This window comes from Mobula hypostoma, chromosome 16 (genome assembly GCF_963921235.1).
Source record: "Mobula hypostoma chromosome 16, sMobHyp1.1, whole genome shotgun sequence".
Classification (NCBI taxonomy): domain Eukaryota; kingdom Metazoa; phylum Chordata; class Chondrichthyes; order Myliobatiformes; family Myliobatidae; genus Mobula; species Mobula hypostoma.
In genome coordinates this window covers 54,978,935-55,000,116 of record NC_086112.1, presented here as the reverse complement: position 1 = coordinate 55,000,116, position 21,182 = coordinate 54,978,935, and the positions used below count along the sequence as shown (strand labels likewise).

At 40.6% G+C, this 21,182-nt stretch overlaps 1 protein-coding gene across 1 annotated transcript in view; it reads right to left on the bottom strand.

The window, feature by feature from the left end:
- Positions 1-21,182, bottom strand: part of dmrt1 (doublesex and mab-3 related transcription factor 1) — a 119,208-nt gene that overhangs the window by 46,941 nt on the left and 51,085 nt on the right. The window contains exons 3-4 of the mRNA XM_063069118.1: positions 16,022-16,308; positions 615-789 (exon numbers count right to left, since the gene is read on the bottom strand). Coding sequence (XP_062925188.1) covers positions 615-789; positions 16,022-16,308 — 462 coding nt within the window. The remainder of the gene's footprint in view (positions 1-614; positions 790-16,021; positions 16,309-21,182) is intronic.

The window sequence follows — 21,182 nt, the reverse complement described above, 5'->3', positions numbered from 1 at the left end:
TTTAGTAAAGTCTGCTGGTTTCAGAGATGATGTTTTAATAGTCTTGGCAAGGAACTGTTAAGTATTTTGTAAGTGGTACATATTGTGAAAACTGTATGCCAGTGGAGGAGCAGGCTGGTGGAAAGGTTAACCATCAAACAGTCTGCTTTAGCCTGGATGGTGTTTTTGGATCTGCACTCATCCAGGTAAGTGGACAGCATCGCATCATTCTTCTGATTTGTGCCTTGTAAGTATTAGCAAGGCTTGCTAAAATGTACATGCATAGTGATTAAAGCAACAATGGAAGGGTAGTTACAAAATTATACAAGAGAATGTGGGAAATGGAAAAAGAAGTCAAATTAGTGATGTATGTAGGATGCTTTTGAGACCACTGTTAATGCATGTTCTTGGACAGAATAGAGGAAGATTCTTCACACCCCTGGCCTGTGCTGTATATTCATAAACACATACTACTGTTCAATCCTCTTCACCTTGATGATTGGAAGTTTTCTGCTCTGAATCCATACTCAGCGTTGCTATGAATAAATGCTGAGCAGTCCCAGAGAAACAACTCCTCAGTAACACATTGAATAATTAAAAAATGAATGAGCTGACAAAAATAAGATTTGACCTACCGTTGGATTTTACATCTGAGAAGGAGGAGCCATCTTCAAGAGTGAACAGCTGAGGAACGCAAGCTGCCGTGCTCAGCCCCTGTCCCAGGTAGGAGGCAGCAGAGTAGTAGGAATGCATCCTGTACTGAGGTGTCACATTGTGGCCTGAAAACCGACTCTCTGGGGATTTCATTTGCTGTAATGAGAAGAACATATATCCCACCTGTCAATCCTTTGCACAGAACAATAAGCAAACATCTCTAAAATTCAGTACACTGAGAATATCACAAAGGAATTGGTCAATCTGCAATAACAAAGGACTAGAAAATGCACAATAGGTTAATTATATTCTTTTGTTACATCTGAAAATGGGAAAAAAAGTCTATGTTTTACACTTGCACCTAGGTACTGTATACACTATAATTAGTGAATAAAAATATAGCTCCTAGTGGGTATATTGCCGACAAGACCTACAGGAAGAAAATGATTGCAGAGCTCCCCCTGTGGATCAGTATCTTAAGGCACAGTTAGACTGACATCTGACTACTGAAGTTAGTTAAAATAATCAGACAGGTTCCTCAAAGTATAACATCAATGGTAGGAAAAATAATAAGATACCTAGTAAAAGAGACACTGAAGAACATTTAGAGTTAAATAATGAATAGTTAACAAGATTTCAAAAGTGACGATTTTACCTGTGACTGAAATTTATGAACAGCTAACAGACTGACAAGAGCCACGCTTTAATAATTTATCTAGATTTTCAAACAGATTTTATAAAGGACTCCATAGCAGACAGAAGATAAAAGATTGCAGAGTTGGGTGGATTAGTGGGCTGGATTGCTTTTTGGCAATCAGAAAGCAGAAAGTGGGAGTAAAAGTTACCTATTTGCATTTGGAGAGTACGTTCAACTGGTGCTCCACATGGATCAGTACTACACAATTTATACCAACAATCCAGACTTTGGGATCAATATCCTAAATTTAGATGCAATACTAAATTTTGAAGGTCGGGGGGGGGAGTTGACAAGATGGGCAGGAGAAGTCAATAAAGAAGAAAATGGCAACCAATTACAAGGTTATTAATAAACTTACAAAAAGGGCAAATAATTGAGGGACGAGGTTCCACAGATAAATACAAAGTGGTATATTTTAGCATATAGGACAGGGAGATCACCTCTTACTTCCCTGGGAGCCTATGCGGTATAGAGGAACAAAAGATTGTGGAATGCAAAATACAGTTGCACAACAGGTTAGTTACGCCGCACAAAATAAAATGCAAACCAAGCACCACAGTTTATTTCTAGAGGGGTGAATTGAAAAGTAGGAAATGTAGGGAACATGTACTGACTCTTGATCAAACTACTTTTAAAGCGCAGTTCTGAATGCCTTAAGAATTTCGAGGCAATGGAGCTGCAGAGTTATAAGGATGATACAAAGTACGCAAATATACAAGTATCAGGAAAGATTAAAAGATTCGGTTCCTGCTCCCAGGGGGAAAGGCATTGAAGGGTAACTTAATAGAAGACTTTAAAATAAAATTTCAAAGTAAATTTATTATCAAATTACATACAGTATATGTTACCACATACTACTTTGAGATTCTTTTTCTTGCTAAGTATTAAAACAAAAAAAAAGGAAATATATAGAATTTCATGAAAAACTATACATACACAATGACTGGCAAACAACCAACTTGAAAGACAAAAGGTGCAAATAAAAAAATAATACTGAGAACATAAGCTTTGAAGAGTCCTTGAAAGTGAATTTGTAGGCTGTAGAATCCGTTCAGAGTAGTGAATGAAGTTATCCACACTGGTTCAGGAGTCTGACGATTTACAGTAGTAACTGTTCCTGAACCTGATGCTGCAGGACCTAAGACTTCAGCACCTCCTGTCCAATGGTAGTCACGAGAAGAGAGCATGGCCTGGATAGTGGACCTTGTTAGACGATAGAAAGCTTAGATAGAGTACAACAGGTGTATCTCCTGTTCTTGGAAGGGACACAATTATCAACCACCAATATGAGCGAGCCACCATTAAATTCAATAGACAACTCAGAAGAAAATTCTGTACACACAGTGATGAGAAAATGCAATTCCCCACAAGGAGTAGTTGAAACGAATTCTGCAGATGCACTCGACAAAAGGCTGGCCTAGCGTATGAAGAAGGGAGAAGAAGGTTGTGCTGGAAGACTTGGATGAGTAAAGATATGATAAGGCTGAAGGGGAACATAAATTCCAGGCTGAATGGTCATCTCTATTTTTACGTCATTTGACCGAATAGGATTACTATGCCATACAGTAGCCCCTGTGAAGAATTAAGTAATCAGACCCCATTTGTGTAAAACCAGCTCTCTTCATGCAAACAACAGAAGAACTTGCCTCGTGAGTGCGTGGAGGATAACTTATTAGTAATCCCAATCATGACGTCAGTATGTGTGCATGTGAGAGTGAGTAAGTGGATGCATCTCCTATATAAGCGATAAGAACTAAATAACTAATTGCACACTTAGTGAACAGCTGGTGTACTGGAGGGCTGCTGAAAACCAAGGACTTGCAGGACAGGGAACCAAAATAGGGTAACATGGAGTCACCCAGCATGGAAACAGGTTCTTCAACTTTCAGCCACACACTAACACCAATCTTCCTGCATTCATTCCACATTCTCTCAACACCCCATGCTTCTCAAATTCTACTGCTCACCTACAAACTAAGTCTCTAAGTTTCATGGCCTCAAGGCAGCCAACATAAATGGAGTACAAGCAGACAAAATCAACAACTACTGATGAAACACAAATGATAATGAATTATTTACATTTGTGTTTGAAAAATGTTGAATGAGTTAATGGCTACAATGGTGAATTCAACTTCTTTTGTCCTCCACAAGGAAGCAACAGATGTTTAGTCCAATGCATTTGGTAGTTCAACACCTTGCAGTGTTAAAAGAATATTGGCTAAGAAATTCTTTATATCATTTAACTGAAGGCCTAAGGAGAAGGTGGAAGGATATTACACCATAGTTTGAGACAAAAGTGGATCATCTTCTAAAGAAGGTGCACATACTCAGGAAGAGCCGACACTGCCATCGTAGCAGCTTAGAGAGGACAGGCCTTTTAGCTAGCAGGAGATGGGCCTTAAGCCTTCTGTTGAGGCCTATTCTAGTGCGTGAAGCCCACATCATTTGTTAACTACTTCTCTAAATTAAAAATATGCATAACATCACATATTGGTCAGCCAAATTATATCACAAAATCTTGAGCATCTGTCCACCAAGGACTGGGATGCAGAAATGCATGCAATCTTGTATTAAGTAAAATCCTACTGCACAAAAATATTCCGTTGTGTGACTGAATTTCCAGGCCATTGTTTCTCAGTACCCTAATACATAATGAGTAATCACTATTTTAGAAAACAAGTAACAAGTCTTAAGTCAGAAAGAAAAATAAGCACTTTCAATGAGTGCAGAGCAAGAAGAAGGGAGAAAAAGAAGAACGCTGTTTAAAATTTAGAAACCAAAAGAAACAGTAAGAAAACAAATATCTTAAGAGAATCAATGGGCATGTTTTGTCAAGGCCACAGCTGGACTAGGTAGGTAATGCAACAGCACAACAGTTTATCTGAATAAATAAAACAGAAATTGTCCTAAAACAGAAATCTCTTTAAAAGCGTAGCATTGTTGGGACAGAAACTACATTTCCAAATCCCTGATCTTTATTCAGTCAGCTGATCTCACCCATACTCACAGCATGCTGGAGGAACTCAGCAGGTCGGGCAGCATCAGTGGAAACGATGAGTCGACGTTTCAGGCCAGAACCCTTCATCAAGACTGAACAGAGAAAGAGGGGCATCATTTCCACTGATGCTGCCCGACCTGCTGAGTTCCTCCAGCATGCTGTGAGTGTTATGTTGATCCCAGCATCTGCAGATTATTTTGTGTTTATGATCTCACCCATGGTCCCTGCAAGTCACTTTCAAATTCTTAAAGTAGGAAGATGAAAAACTAAAGCTTCAAGTAATTTTATTTCTGACTTTAATCAGATTTATTTTTGATTGGCTCATTCAGATGCTGAATGCAGAATTTTGCTTTCACCTTACTGCCATCTGCACATCAGGAATTGGAGGAATGAACATGAAGCATATTTTCAATGCTTGGAAAAATAGTCATTCTGGCCAATCTCAAAGATCCAGATTAAATGTATTTCTAAAAAGCCTCAGTTTCAAATTCTCTCCAGTTATTCAAAAATTGAGCATTGAAGCCTCATAAATTGATCAACCATATTGGATGAGAATAGGAGAGATAATGAAGTACATCCTTAATTAAAAGATAATAATTTCCACTATGTTCAAGGTGAACAATTTTCTAAAATTTAATTTAGTGAATAACTGAGCATGATGCTTTGTCTAATGGCAAAAAAGTAAGAAATTTCAGTTAAATCCACAATTTGCAGCTTTTGGTTATGTGGTTTCCAGTGTTATACTGATCAAATTAATGCAAATTGACATGAATAAACTTTATTGTACCAAGCCAGTTATATACACATGGAAAAACATTACGTACTTTACTGTGCAAAAGTCTTCACCTCATGTAAAAGATTTCTGTAAAGCGAAGATGCTTTCAAAGATAAGGGAAAGTTTCTGAATATCAAAAAAAAACTATAAAGAGCAGCAAACGGTAAAAAACTGAATTAATTTAATATTTGATGCAACCATCCTTTGCCTTAAAATGGCATCAGTTACACTGTGGTTACACTTAGTTACACTGTCATGCAGTTTTATAAGAAAATCGTCAGGTAGATTGTTCCCAAGCATCTTGGAGAAGTTGCCACACAGTTCTTCTGCAGACTTTGGCTGCCTTGCTCTCTCCTGTCTCTCCAGGTTACCCCACACAGCCTCGGTGTTGTTGAGATCGGGGCTCTATGGAGGCCATATCATCAGAAATTGCATAAAAATTCTGGGATGCCCAAGACTTTTGCACAGTACTATAAATAAAAATGAAACTTCAATTTAATTAGGTATGCTAATACACAAGACAGTTCAAAATGTCTTTGCAAAGAAAAGGGGAAATAAAATTGAATTAGCAAGGGTATTACAAACCAAGGCAGCTATTGAGAAGAATTTTATAGAGCGGTGGGGGGGGGGGGGTGGACAACTTTGGCCAAGTATTGTTGATAGTTCTGTCAACAGTAAAGGATTAGGGAAATGAGAATAAAAAGGATGTTGGAGACAAGGAAAACATGGATAAAGAAAGATAGCATAGACCAAAAGTCTTCCTGTGCTTAATTTAAAATCCCCGAATCCTGTGCTTATCTTAAAATACCCCAATGGTAGTCACTAATTTAAATGCCATTTGCGAAGCACCTATATCGTTATGAAGCCCTGCACCAATACAATACCATTTAGTTTACTGCTCTGTGAACATTTTTGTGAGTGGCATTTCATGGCACTACCCAGAAAAGTGAAGTAAGAAGGTATATGTGAAGGAAATTCAAACAGCAGTGCCACCGAAGGCAATAGCTCGGTTCACAGGTTTTTGACGGGGAGCCGCACGTTCTCAATGGTAGCGAGGACTAGGCTTCGAGCCGTGGTGTCGCCCGTTTGCAGTCACCCTGGAGAGAGGCATCGGGTTGGTGCCGTGCGGCATCCATGCTGGCGTCAGTACATCCCTCCAGCGTTGGCTTGGCGGAACTGCAGGCCTCAAGCCGCGGTGTAGCCTGTTTGCAGCTGCCCAGGAGAAAGGTGACAGGTGCCATAGGCAGTACGGCACAATGTCCATGCTGGCATCAGTGCTGCCCTCCAGCGTTTGCTCAGCAGAAGACAAGCTGTATTGTATTTGACTGCAGACTGCTGCAACATTCATGGAACTCGGGGACTCGGACTGTTTTTTTTCTGTGTGACTGTATTTTTACTGCTATTTTGTATGTGCTATATGTGCCGTGTGCTCCGTAAAACTGTTGGTACTGTGTTTTGCACCTTGCTGTTTCATTTGGCAGTATTCATTTATGGTAGAAGGACAATTAAAAACTTAAATTTAACGGAAAAGCACGATGGAGTGAACCACCTCATCAGGCTGCGTTAGTGCAGCACGTGTGTTTAAGAATGTTTGCTTTTCTTAATTTTCAATTGTTAATACCTTTTGTATATTACTACTAAGCATTTCATTATTGAGAGCAAAATCATTAATTAAGAGTTGCAAATGGGGAAGCTAGCTAGCTAGTAAAGCCCACAAATGATAGCTAGATGAAACTGGTCATAAGTGATCTTATATTTTCACTCCAAAGCTTCCACAGTAGTTAAGGAAGGCTTGTCTAACTATGAAAACCTCAGCAAATGCTATTAATGCAGCCTCGTGCTCAGCAGAAAACTGAACTACCATTGAATATGAGGTATCCGAGATAGTGTGGGCACGTGGCCAAGTGGTTAAGGCATTGGACTAGTGACTTGAAGGTCGCAAGTTTGAACCCCAGCCGAGGGAATGTGTTGTGCCCTTGAGCAAGGCACTTAATCACACATTGCTCTGTGACGACACTGGTGCCAAGCTGTATGGGTCCTAGTGCCCTTCCCTTGGACAACATTGGTGTCGTGGAGAGGGGAGACTTGCAGCATGGGCAACTGCTGGTCTTCCATACAACTTTGCCCAGGCCTGCGCCCTGGAGAGTGAAGACTTTCCAGGCGCAGATCCATGGTCTTGCAAGACTAACGGATGATCCGAGATAGCAAAGGGGATTTTTTAAGAAACATCAGAATACCATGCTGAAGTGCAGAACAATCACAGAAACCTCACTTCCAACCTCCTATGGAAGTGGGTTGATTGAAGTACGTAGCACTCTACAATTTGCAGGGTTGCTCAGTATGCTGAACCTCTGTCCTACAGTGATTCACTGGTCCTTGGCCTAGTTCACCAGGAGGCCCAGTAGCTAACGCAATCTTATCTGGCATTTCAATAGCCATCTGGTCCAGCTAGCTTTCTGGCCAATGATCCATTATTTCTGCCAGATGGCCAGGCTGGCTTGCGTAGCTTTATACTGACAGGCATATGTACTCCAATCACATCACTGTCGCTGGGCACACCCTGAGCGGCTCCAGACATCTGCAAAGGGACAGATCTCAGGACTACTGAGAAGACAGTGGCAAGAGGCAGTGTAAAATTGTTCTGCCCTTCATCTCCAGAATTTTAAAGTCAGCAAGCTACTCCACTGAGTTTGTCATGAGCCAATTTATTGAGCAAGTCTTGCAGCGTGTGACAGATGGTGTGCATGACTCAAAGTCCTGTAAGGTACAGGTTTTGTCTCTGGTACAGACAGGTGATACTTGGGCAATACCTGTAGGAAGAAACAATAAAAGAGGATAGATTGTTAGACAGCAGGTACACCTTCAAATGTAACATAGCTCATTATGATCAAGCTTTTGAATAACTTAAGGATATAATACAATTTAAGGGAAAATATGAGTCAGCAACCCATCCAAATTAGTCTTCCTAGAGTGGCAACAATTTTTCACAATTCAATCAATACTACACATGTATAAATGGCAATAAACTTGATGACTTGAGGAGCTTCACAAACTTCCATGTAGAAATGCACAAGGAGGGGCCAAAACTGAAAGGAAGACTCTTAATAACATGGATTATAAAATAAATAGAGAAATCAGAATATTTGAGAATGTTTGAAATGATCTTCCTCTTTCAGTTAGTGACCAATTTGCTTATTTACTCACTTATTTGATTGATTGATTGAGATACGGCGCACAGCAGGCCCTTCCGGCACTCCAAACCCAGCAACCATCTATCTTAACCTTAGCCTAACTGCAGGACAATTTACAATGACTAATTAACCTACTAGCTGGCACATCTTTGAACTGCGGGAGGAAATCCATGTGAACTCGGGAAGAACGTACAAACTTTCTTAAAGAGAATGCCAGAATTGCACCCCAAACTCTGACACCCCGGGGTGTAATACTATTGTGCTGTGACTATTTCTAGAATTAAATTTTTATCACATCTGTCCATTTTACTGTGTCTGTCTGTTCGCTTAACCCCTGCAGCCTTATTCCATACATTTCATGTTTTATTTCAATTCAGCATTTCATTATTTAATTTCATTGACATCAAATTCATTTATCCTTACGTGGCACTTATCCGTGTAAGCGGAACAAGTGCTACACCTCCCCTTACACTTCCTCCCTTACCACCATTCAGGGCCCCAGACAGTCCTTCCAGGTGAGGCGACACTTCACCTGTGAGTCGGCTGGGGTGATACACTGCGTCCGGTGCTCCCGATCCGTCCTTCTATATATTGGCGAGACCCGACGCAGACTGGGAGACTGTTTCGCTGAACACCTACGCTCTGTCCGCCAGAGAAAGCAGGATCTCCCAGTGGCCACACATTTTAATTCCACGTCCCATTCCCATTCTGACATGTCTATCCACGGCCTCCTCTACCGTCAAGATGAAGCCACACTCAGGTTGGAGGAACAACACCTTATATTCCGTCTGGGTAGCCTCCAACCTGATGGCATGAACATTGACTTCTCAAACTTCCACTAATGCCCCACCTCCCCCTCGTACCCCATCCGTTATTTATTTATATACACACATTCTTTTTCTCTCTCACCTTTTTCTCCCTCTGTCCCTCTCACTATACCCCTTGCCCATCCTCTGGGCTTCCCCCCTCCCTCTTTTCTTTCTCCCTAGGCCTCCCGTCCCATGATCCTCTCAACCCTTTTGCCAATCAACTGTCCAGCTCTTGGCTCCATCCCTCCCCCCCTGTCTTCTCCTATCATTTTGGATCTCCCCTCCCCCTCTCAAATCTCTTACTAGCTCTTCTTTCAGTTAGTCCTGACGAAGGGTCTCGGCCCAAAACATCGACTGTACTTCTTCCTAGAGATGCTGCCTGGCCTGCTGCATTCACCAGCAACTTTTGTGCGTGTTGCTTCAAATTCATTTGCATTGTTTTTATTAACCAATCATACTAAAAATTGTAAAAGTATTTTTCCTTATTATTTATACAATGACAATTACTTATTTAAAGACTAATGGCTTTTCTGTCAAAACATCACAATGCATAAAAGGGAAAACATGCAACTAGTAAAATGATTTAATGTTTTTCTTAAAATCCAGATCATGTTATTGGTTAGGAGTCAAATGCTAGAAATGAGCAGTGAAACTGTACAGATTTGTTGAAGTTTGCTTGAAAAGGAACTCATAATCTCAAAACTAATCTTTACTGCTGTAAACCGATGTTGACAATCTGTATGTTCTGGTGGGCAAGCAAGAAATGGCATAATTATTGACTGAAATTACTGACTGACTATTCTACTTTATTCTCTCAGGCTAAAACAAGATTTCAAAGAGAAGTACTTAAGCATTAGTAAACAGCAGACAATGTTACTTGGCTTAGGACTGAGAACTCCTGGAAAATAGCGACAGACCACTAAAGAGACAGGTGATGAAAGAGAATGGCTATCCACAGCTTCAATCAATCTTTTAACAAATGCCAAGTCTCAAAGGCCACAAATCAATCAGGTTTTCTTTCATGATTACGACCTTCATTATTCACTTTAGTTGTGTTAGACAATGCTCTTCGAAAACCGTTCTCATATCTGCATCTGTTTCCTTTCTCTTTCTTCAGCAACTCAGGCAAATCCTGACAATTAGGTAATAATGATGATCCAGAAGAAGATGGCGCCAGCGAACAACGTTACCACAGGCGACATTCTCCATATTGTCCATAAAACTGTTTCTTTGACCTTTACATCTTCTTTTTCTTTTAAGTGTGGTTCTGGTCCTGTTGGAGCCCGTGATCCACAGTTTGATGGTGTATTTTCCAGTCGATCCAGCAATCTTGCGCTTTGGTATCTCCAAGAAGGAACCGGGAGATGAGTCGCCTTGAGGCCAAGAAGGTTAGAGACAGGGCACGAGCCCATGATCGACTCCATTTCTCACTGATCTCGCCGAGGAAGACTGAAAACATTGAGGTGGATGCTGAGGGTGAGCAAGTTCAACACCATTTACTAGCCTCTCGCTCGTTGATGCTGGAGGAGGGGGTCTGCATGTGACAGCCTCTCTCTCTCTCCCTCGTTGCTCCAGAGGGAAGGCCTCTGCATTCCAATGACCTGTCAGAGAATGGTGCTGGGGCAAGGTTTAATCGACATGTTTGTGTTTGGACTACAGTTCACATTACGATGTGTTATCTGCTTTATGGTCGCTCCTTTCTCTGCTGTTATTTTTGGGCAACTTCGAATTGGGGCGGCCTGCACATCATGAACACTGAGCTGAGCTGAATACGGACGCTTCCATTTTGTGTTTTATATTCTGTGGTTTCACTCACTCTTTCTTGTTGCCGTTTGTACGATTTGTTAGTGTGTGGGGGGGAGGGGGGGTTGATGTTTTTTCTTTGAACCAGTTCCATGGGTTTCTTTCTTGGTTTTCTTTGTTTCTTGGCTGTCCGTGGAGATGAATCTCAGCGTAGTATACTGGGTACTTACTTTGATCGTAAGAGATTATAAGTTAAAACAAAAATAGGGGCCTTTTCTGAGGATCAACGTCCCACTTAGAGTACATGGTTGGAATACATGTATCTCAGTATTGCATTGGAGCATCTTATAGACCAGACAAGCAGCTGCCAACAATGTTGTTGGTTATCCTGTACGTTGTAACTGTAAAGTGCAACACAAAGCCTGTAAGAACATCGGTCTTGTTACCTTCCATCAGGAATATTTACAAGGCATACAAGAGAAAAGCTCAGTAGGGAATTGTAGCTTGTAAAGATAATTGAAATGCACAGCTTTAATCTAATTCATAGCAGCTAATAAGCATGCATCATGAGCATAATGGTGTTGCTTGGGATGTAGCGTCTACATGGTATATGCCAAGTAACTTGCAGCATGCAAGCCTGCACTGTGTTTATAATATTCTGTATACGTAGTGTTTTCTCAATTGCTCCAGATGGGGAAAAAGTACAGGTTTTTACAAGTTAAGTGAAAGTAACTTCAGCCTACAAAGTTCTGATGAACAAACGGGCACAGAATAGTCTGGGGTCACCTTACTTCTGTAAATCCACAGCAGAATTTAGCATAATTACATGACTGGGTACCAGATCCAAATTCTAAGGTGAAACAGATACATAAGTAGTCATGTGCAAACAGTAACAAATGCCACATCAGTCTGTGCACTGTTCTATATAACATATATCTTTGGAGTTGCCTCCTGCAGAAATGGGGTTAGAGTTAGTGTTAGTCAGTGCTTTCTTCAGCCTTCTCTGGCTTATTTCGGGGTTCTTGGGGTTGGTGGGTGGGGTAGTCTCTTTCTTTTTTAATTTTTTCTATTGGGCCGATTTAAAACTACAAAGATGTCCGCAGCGTCGAGATTTCCGGTTCCTCTCTGATCATGTATTCCTCTTCCGATTTCATGAGTTTACATTATGGTTAACCCTTTACTTACCAGAGGGTTAATCTCAAATTATGGTTCACATTATTAATTTTGTCTCTTGGAATACAAATGGTTTAAACCATCCAATTAAATGGAAAAAGATTTTCAAAGTATTCCAAAGACTGAATGATTGGAGGCCATTCATTCAGCATTTTCATTTGATGTAATTTGATCATTTCCAAACTTGTTTTATTTCTCTGTACTGTTGGTTGAGAGGAATGGAGTCGTCGACACTAAAGTTTTCTTCTTTCCCATTTTCAAGTTGTTAGCATTGCCCAAGTCTTTTAGTTTAGTTGACTAATTCTGTTTAGCTTAGTTTTTTTTGGGATGGGGTTTGTTTTTTTTTCTTTTTCATGATTTTTCTTCAGTTTTTTTTTGCTTTGTATTATTCATTATTACTCTACGATTGGGAGCTTTGTCAGTTTTTACTATTTGGTTTTACAATACCTCATTTTAAATGTAACAATGTATCTCCTACTACTCGTATTTTTGCTTTGTTACGTTTTCATTCTATGAAATTAATAAAAGGATTGAAAAAGAATGAAAGAGGTAAGGCATGTCAAACAGCAGTCGTGTCCGAGCCTTCACTACTGGGGGACCCTCAAAAGGTGGGTTTGACAGGCCAAGAAGCAAATGCATGACATAACGGTGGATGACTTTGATCACCGAAGGGAAAACTGACAAGCCAAGGAAGTGTCACGTCCACTTTCCACTTCCGTCTAATAACAGCATACTGTCCGTACCTCAATAAGCACCAAGACCAACACTGGAGCGTTCCAACTCTTCCATCTCACTCACAAAATGCAAAGTTCCATCTTGGGAATTGGTTTCAAAAGATGGAAATTGGAAAGAGGCTGTCAAGGACATAGGAATTGTAAATGAGGCAATAAACTGTTGATCTACGCCGTGATGGCAAGAGTAGACCACAGCCAATCAGCATCTCGATGAAGAAGCCCTGTCATTTGTGCTGACACGTCATAGTGATGTTCCTGCAGACAATGACCTTAGAATGGCTTTCTGTGGGTCGTGTAAGGAGCTGCTATGTGCCTTGTGAGATTTTCATTTATACCCAGCAAACCCCTGAGAGTGTCTGCCAACAAACAACTTTCCAATCATTCAATGGCCAGTCGTGAATGTTTACTGACGGCAGTTCTTGCCCTTTGCTGAAAGTAAAATTCTGCTGGGTTCTCCTGATTTGACTCCCAGTGCCAAATCATGACAAAAGCCCCTCATAACTGCAAGTAATCTCTAGTAGGACCAAAATGCTCTCCTAAATAACCACACTTAATGAAAGTACTGGAATTAACTGCGTGCAAATTCATCCGTGATCACAAAAAAAGTCTATACACAAACTAAGGTGTAAGGTACACTTACGCAAGAGGAATTCTTAAAAGAACAGTGAGGGCATGAGTTAGGTGCTTTGCATTTTAGGAGTATGCTTGGCTCTACTTTTTTGTGATTAACTTAACCAGAGAATAAGTAATTCAGACTTACTTGACATCTGCAACTCCAGGGTAAAGCTTTTGACTCCAGGTATCGTTTCCTTCTGGTCAAGTCATACTTAATGACACAATTGGGTCTTTTTCCTTTGAGCTCTCAAGAGTTTTCATTTCATTCCAGTACAGTATGACAAAGCTTGAGCAATGTATTTATAGTACCTTTTTTTAAAATGTTACCAAATTGTACACATCCTGTTCAGAGTGGTACTGGTGACCGTTCTGGAAACTTTGTCAGATGTATTATTTGAACTGCGTTGTGTAGATGTGATATTTCTTTAATAGCTGTTTTAACAAAGGCATTTCCTAAGACATAAAATGTTCATGAAACGAGTAACACAATTAATTTTACATTTTACAGCATTTGAATACAAGACATTCTCCAGATGCAATGTCTGTATTTTTTTCAGTAAGCCACCCGTTATGTCTGAGATCCTGCCAGCAATTTCACCCATAATGTATACAGGGCCTCCTGTTCCCTATAAAATGTACTGGATTTATGTGTATATTTTACAGACCGATAAAATTCTTGCTATCAATGCAAGAATACCATTATCCTGTCAGCTAATGCAAAGAGCCACGATGTGAAAGTCATGCACAGGACATCACAGCTACAAGAAAATGGTGATAGAGCAAATCTTGTCAGGAGACAAAACAAGAACAAGGAAAAACATAAAATTCGCACATGCAGCTGAAGAACGAAGACAAAAAAAAAATTAGAAACTGAAGACGTTAAACCAGAAAGCAGTTCAGGGAGAAGCTACCATGCAGATTATAAATAAAGTGAATAAAAATGTACTTACTTTCTCATCGTTTTCATTTCTCTGAAAATTAAAACACACCAATATAAATACTAACTTTCTACTAGATATTCAATACGATAACTGATTAGCTCAACCAGTTGTTAACAGATACCAAAGTGAGTAACAATTTACTTATTTAGTGATACAGCGTCGAATAGGCCCCTCTGACGTTTCGAGCCACACAACTCCTGACAACCCTAACTTAATCACGGGGCAATTTACAAAGACCAAGTAACCTACTCAGTACGTTTTTGGACTGTGGGAGGAAACCAGAGCACCCTGGGGAAACCCACACACTCCACGGGGAGGACATACAGAGACTCCTTACAGTCAGTGCTGGAATTGAATTCCGGCACCCTGGGCTGTAACAGTGTCACCCTTAACAGCTACGCTGTCGTGGCATTCGGTTACAATATTAACAGATGGTTAGCTGGCGTGGACCTTGGCTGGCTGGTGAAGGAAAACACTCTTGGCGATAGGAAGAGCTGTAAGGGTATTTAACTTCTCCCATAAGCTGTCCTTGCCAATAACCCACTCCTTTGGGCTGCCAAGCTTCAAGAAACCTGCACAACCCAGCTGCCAGCATTAAAACAGATTAAATGAACGGCCTCGCAACTTATTTTAATATTTAAACAGCTACCACAATTGTGGACTCCTTCACACCCCTTTCACCTACCCCGCTCCTTGAAACCTGATAGCGATTGGGCTGGAGGTGGCCTTGAGCTTTTGAAGGCATTTACTTTTCAACTCGCTCCAACACATTTAAGGGTTAAATCATCTTTTTTTTATTGAGTGGTTTTATCCAAACTCTGCCAGTCAGCGGAAGAAGCCGAGGCAAAAGAAAAGTAATTTCCCTCCCTTTTCTATACTGACTGAAGACACTCGGAACAGATGTCCTGCAAACCGTATAACACATGGAACAGTGGGAGGAGTGAGGTTGGAATCATGAAAGCATTACAGGTTAAAAAATGTAAAATAACTGAGGGGAAAGGAAACAGGGAAGATATCCACTGGATAGCTGCATTAATAAATACATTGGTTGACTAAAGAAAATTCACTGAGTTTAATTCAACCAGAGTTCTTAAAACTGCCTCTTTTAAAGGGTTTAGAATGGATTTTTCCAAGTTTACATGAACTTTCTAATCTTCTACCCATCCAGAACGTGGGCCCTTAACATGAGTGTATCATTCTACCACCCCTCCATCTGCACTGTAAAATTAGGAACAAAAGGTACACAGTAGAGACCAACAGCTGCTGGGCCTCAGACCCTCTGTGTATCGCTGAAGTGGGCCTAAGGATCTGGTGGTCAGAAGTTCAAACATTCATTTCTTGCCTTAGAAATCCTCCTGGGTTCATTGTCGAACCCGGCACTGGCCCATCACTGGTGCCTAGAACCGCTCTTTGGACACATTTTTGAAAGCCTCCAGTTTCCTCAAACACACTGATTGATAGACTAATGCCTGTTGAAGAGCTGGACTCACAGAGTTGTAAAGTAACAAGAGAAGCCCACAATCTTACAGGTTCCATCCCCATTCCTGTTGCTCTTCCAGCTGGCAATGGACATTCCTTAAGGAAAGGATCAGGAAAAATACCCCAGGTTTCTATAGATAAACCATCCAAAACATAATATAAAAAGTCACTTATGCACACAATTAACACAAAGCAGCAAAGTGACAATAGTAAAACCTCAGTGTTGATCTTACCGGCCACTGGCTTCCTGTTTGGCCAGAAACAAATGATGCAGACAGTCCTCGAAGACTGTTTTTCACGGTTGTCCCTCCCAAAGTTGAACCTACATCAGAAGCAGGTGAGTCCCCTGCCACAGCCACTTGGTACTGGGGATAGTTGTAAAGATTGTTGTAGTAAGCTGGATAGAGAGATGGCTGATAAAAGTTGCTGTAGTAGGAAGAGTCCACTACTAGGTCTGGGGTGGCATCCAGGTGCCCTCTGCTGGTTATGGACGGGATATCCTGGAGATGCAGTCGCCCCTCTGGAACAGAAGACAAAAAGAATGAAATGTTACAATTGTATATTTTCTCATTTCAACCAATAAAAGTCACACTGGGCATGCTCAGAACATATTACACTTGGAACAATTTCTCACAAAATTTGAGCATAAATGTGTTAATGTTTTCATTTCAGAGGACCTGTCCTGGGCCCACCACTTAAGTGCAATTACAAAGAAAGCACAGCAGCACATCAACATGTTTAGGAGTTTGCGAAGATTCAGCAGGATATCCAAAACTTTGACAAACTTCTATGGATGTATAGTGGAGAGTATACTGACTGGCTGCATCACAGCCTGGTATGGAAACACCAATGCCCTTGAATGGAAAATCCTTTAAACAGTAGTGGATACGGCCCAGTCCGTCACGGGTAAAGACCTCCCACCATTGAGCAGATCTACGTACAGCGATGTCACAGGAAAGCAACATCCATCGTCAAGGACACCGAACACCCAGGCCATGCTCTCTTCTCACTGATGCCATCTGGAAGAAGGTACAGGAGCCTTAGGACTCACACCACCAGGTTCAGGAACAGTTATTACCCCTCAACCATCCAGCTCTTGAACAAAAAGAGGTAACTTCACTTGTCCCATCACCGAAATGTTCCCACTTTCAAGAACACTTCCTCTCATGTTCTCCCGTATTTATGGCTTATTTATTGAATTGAATTGCCTTTATTTCTTACATCCTTCACATACATGAGGAGTAAAAATCTTTACATTACGTCTCCGTCTAAATGTGCAATGTACAAACATAGTAATTTATAACAATTTATAAAAAACAGAACAGTCAACGTAACATAGAAATACACTCAAATCAGCGTGAGTTAATAAGTCTAATGGCATGCTGAAGAAGTTGTCCAGGAGCCTGTTGGTCCTGGCTTTTATACTTTACCATAATAATTTATCATTATTAATTCTTTCTTTCTGCATTTGCACAGCTTGTTGTCTTCTGCAATCTGGTTGAATGACCAGATTGGTGCAGTCTTTCATTGATCCTATTATGGTTATTATTCTATTATGGTTAATATTTCTTGAGTATACCCACAAGGAAACTAATCTCAGGGTAGTATATGGTGACATGTATGTACTTCGATAATAAATTTATTTTGAACTTAGAACTTTGAAGATTAGAAAGTAATGAAGTTCAAAGCACATTTATTATCAAAGTATGTATAAATTACACAGCCTTGACATTCGTCTCCTTACAGACAGCCACAAAACAAGAAACCCGAAAGACCCTATTTAAAAAAAAAGACTAGCAAACACCCGATGCACAGAGAGAGAAAACAAAACACAAATCGTGCAAACAACAAAAGGAAGCAACATCATTCAGAACGGAAGTGAATACATAGACACGAAGCCCGGAGCAGCTGGAGCAAGGCCCACAGCCTCCGCGCCGGGGAGAGCGGAGTAAACACAAAGCAATTATAATCACGTACAAGAATGTTGTGGTTGTGCATACACAACAACTTATAGTACCTTTTTAAGACCTCAAATTTCCCAAGGAGCTGCACAGGAGTGTCATCAGATAAAATTTGATGTCAAGCCAGTAAGAAGAAATTACTATGGCAATAAGGTTTTGGTAAATTGGTCAGGTTGGTAAGTTGGCTCAACACACACAAAATGCTGGAGGAACTCAGGTCAGGCAGCAAGTATGGAAGGAAATGAACAGTTGACATTTCAGACTGAGACCCTTCACATGGACTGGAAAGAACATGGACAGAAGTTTGGAGAGGATTGAAGATATGCATTGATCCAGATTTCCATCATTTACAGTCTTTTGTTTCAAAATTGATAGATCAGTTTATTATTGTCACATGTACTGAGACAGAGTGAAAAACTTTTGTTTTGCATGCCATCCATATGCTGCAGATGAGTTTATTACAACAGTGCACCGAGTCAGTGCAAGGGATATCAAAAACAGTTTTATTGAGGGAAATTGAGGGAAAGGTTGTTGCCACTTGGCTCTCTATCTCCTTCCTGTACTTTGACTCATCGTCATTTGAGATTTGGTCCACTATGGTGGTATCATCTGTTAATTTGTTTAAAGGCAAACATATTTTGATGGGTGATGCAAAAAAACTGGAGATAGAAAGATAGAAGTATAATGAGGAAGTTCTGGAGGCTACATCCAAGATAACATAGCTGCCAAATATTGAGAAAGGTCATACTAAAAATTTATTTTTGCTGAGGGTGGTGGAACTCTGGATCATTAGGAGTATTTGAAGTGGAGGTGGATATTTGGATATCAAGGATTAGAGGGGTATGGAGAAATGGCACAGGATTTGAGAGCAGCACAGATTAGTTAAACACATTTTAAATGATGGGTCTGGCTTGAAGGGCCTAATGGCCTACTGCTGTTCCTAGATTATCATAGGCAACACATTAGTGCAGATAGTGGAACTGCTAACTCGTAGCGCCAAGTCACCCAGGTTCAATCCTGGCTTAGGACGTGTTGTATATTTAATATTTCAATAATACTTGAGTAATCTTGTATATCTATTGTTTGATTAAGCATTCATATTCATTTAAATAATTCATTATGAAATATATGTATAAATACGTGAATTATATAGTCATCATGTTACCATTTGATACATGAGCGCCTTGCTTAAGTAAACTCCAAGTCAGACCCACATTTCGGATGCCCGTGTCTTCCCTTGAATTAGCTTAGTGTTACAAGACATAACAGGATGCTGCCTGTGTGAAGTGTGCACATTCTCCGTGACCATGTGGATTTCCTTGGGGTGCTCGGGTTTCCTTCCACACCCCAAAGATGTACCGATTAATACATTAAATGGCCACTTGTAAATTGCTCCAAGTGTGGAGAAGAGCACTGGTAAGAACACCAGCAGAATTAAAAGGAGGGAGACTGATACACGAGTAGAAGTGTATAAATGGGTGACCGATGGGCGGTGTTGTTTCGGCATGTTGAAGGGCCTGTTTCTATGCTGCATCTTTCTCTAGCACTGTGACTCCAATTCCAGTGACTAACTTCTATACCAAAACAAACCCGGCCAACCATTTCACAAACACGAGATTCAGCAGATGCTAGAAATCCACCGCAACAACACACATTCATCCTTTTTCACAAGGAGGGATATGACTCCTCCCCCCCCCCACATCCCCCAATCTTCGTATTCTGGCATCTACCCCCTTCCTTTCCAGTCCTAATGAAGGGTCCTGGCCAGAAACATCCACTGTTGATTCATTTCCATAGGTGCTGCCTGACCAGCCGAGATCTTCCTGCATTTTGTGCATTGCAACAGTTTCATATTACATTACTCCGTAAACATTTTGAACACGTTTAAATAAAATTCTCAGCTTTGGATACCATTTTGACCCTGACAGCTACGTGCACTCAGTAGTCTTAGACCCATGGGAACCTCTGCCTAACTGTTATCTGTTTACTAGTGAGAATAATCAATTTCAAATAATTCCCAGGGTATGGCTCCCACAAGCACGATAAAACAATCGTTTCTCATTTCTGACCTGAGCAAGTCACCTTCCTCAAAGGCTAATCCCACCCTTCCCCCCAGAATGCCCCTGAAGATCTTCTGCATTCATCCGTTTTCACAAAGAAAGGGCTGGGCGACGGAATAGCTGCCAGTCTATCACACATTAACTGATTCACCTAGAGCTCAGGGTGACATTATCATCCATACTCACCGTACATCACTGGCTACTCTCACCTCTGACGCTGCCTGCTCCAGTTGCCTTCAATGACCCAATTTCGGAAACAGAGTGAATGGACCGTGAAGTGTTTGACTTTAATGAGTGAAGTACTCTGAAAGCTCTTCAAATGTAAAATGAAGACAATTGCCAGCCTACACGTACAATCTGGTTCAGGAGACCTCCAGCGCACTTGGGGTGCAGCGACTCCGAAAACTCTTCCCCAGCAGATCAGCTCCAAGCTATCCACTGCAACCTTGACCTGCATGTCTGAAAGGAAGGAATTTCTCCCATTCCATCTCCCAAGGTAATCGAGAAAGAGCACCAAAAAATCATTCATATATTTAGAATCTCGAGGAGACTCTGATTGGTATAAAGAAGAATAAAAATCACAAAAGGTTTGATTAATCCCCACATGATCCAATATCAATCGATCATTTTGGTTATAAATCTGATTGATTTGAGATTTAACATAATTAGATTTCAATTGATTAGCCAGCAGCTTGCCAATTTTATCACTGTGAACATAAAAATCACTTCTTGTTTTCTTTAATTGGTTTACAATCGAGGACGAGAGTAGTAAACTGTGTTCCATTTGAAGTTCAGTTCTTTGTTTGTATAGCTCCTCAGAAGGAGCCATAACATATTTCTTATCAATTTCTTTAATCTTGTCCACAATTACCATCTCCTCCTGCTTCTGTTTCTTCCTCAAAGCAACGGAATACGAAATAATCTGACCCCGAATATAGGCTTTAAAAGTGTCCCAAAGAGTGTTAACCGAAATATCTTCTGTATGGTTAATTGTAAAAAAAAGCTCAATCTGTTCATTCATAAAATTAACAAAGTCCGAGTCCTGAAGCAACAGCGAATTAAAACGCCATTGTCTATTGTTTGGTATATTGGCCATAATTTTAATAGAAAGCTTAAGTGGAGCATGATCCGAAATGGTTATAGAATCATAATCACATTTAATCACTGAAGAAATGAGACGAGAATCAATGAAAAAATAATCAATTCTTGAATAGGAATGATGAACATGTGAAAAGAAGGAAAAATCTTTTTCCTGAGGATGCAGAAAACGCCAAATGTCCGTCGACCCAGAATCAGAAAGGAAAAAATTAATCAAATTTGCAGATTTATTAGGTAAAGTCCGTAAAGGAGCCGAACGGTCCAAAGCTGGAGAT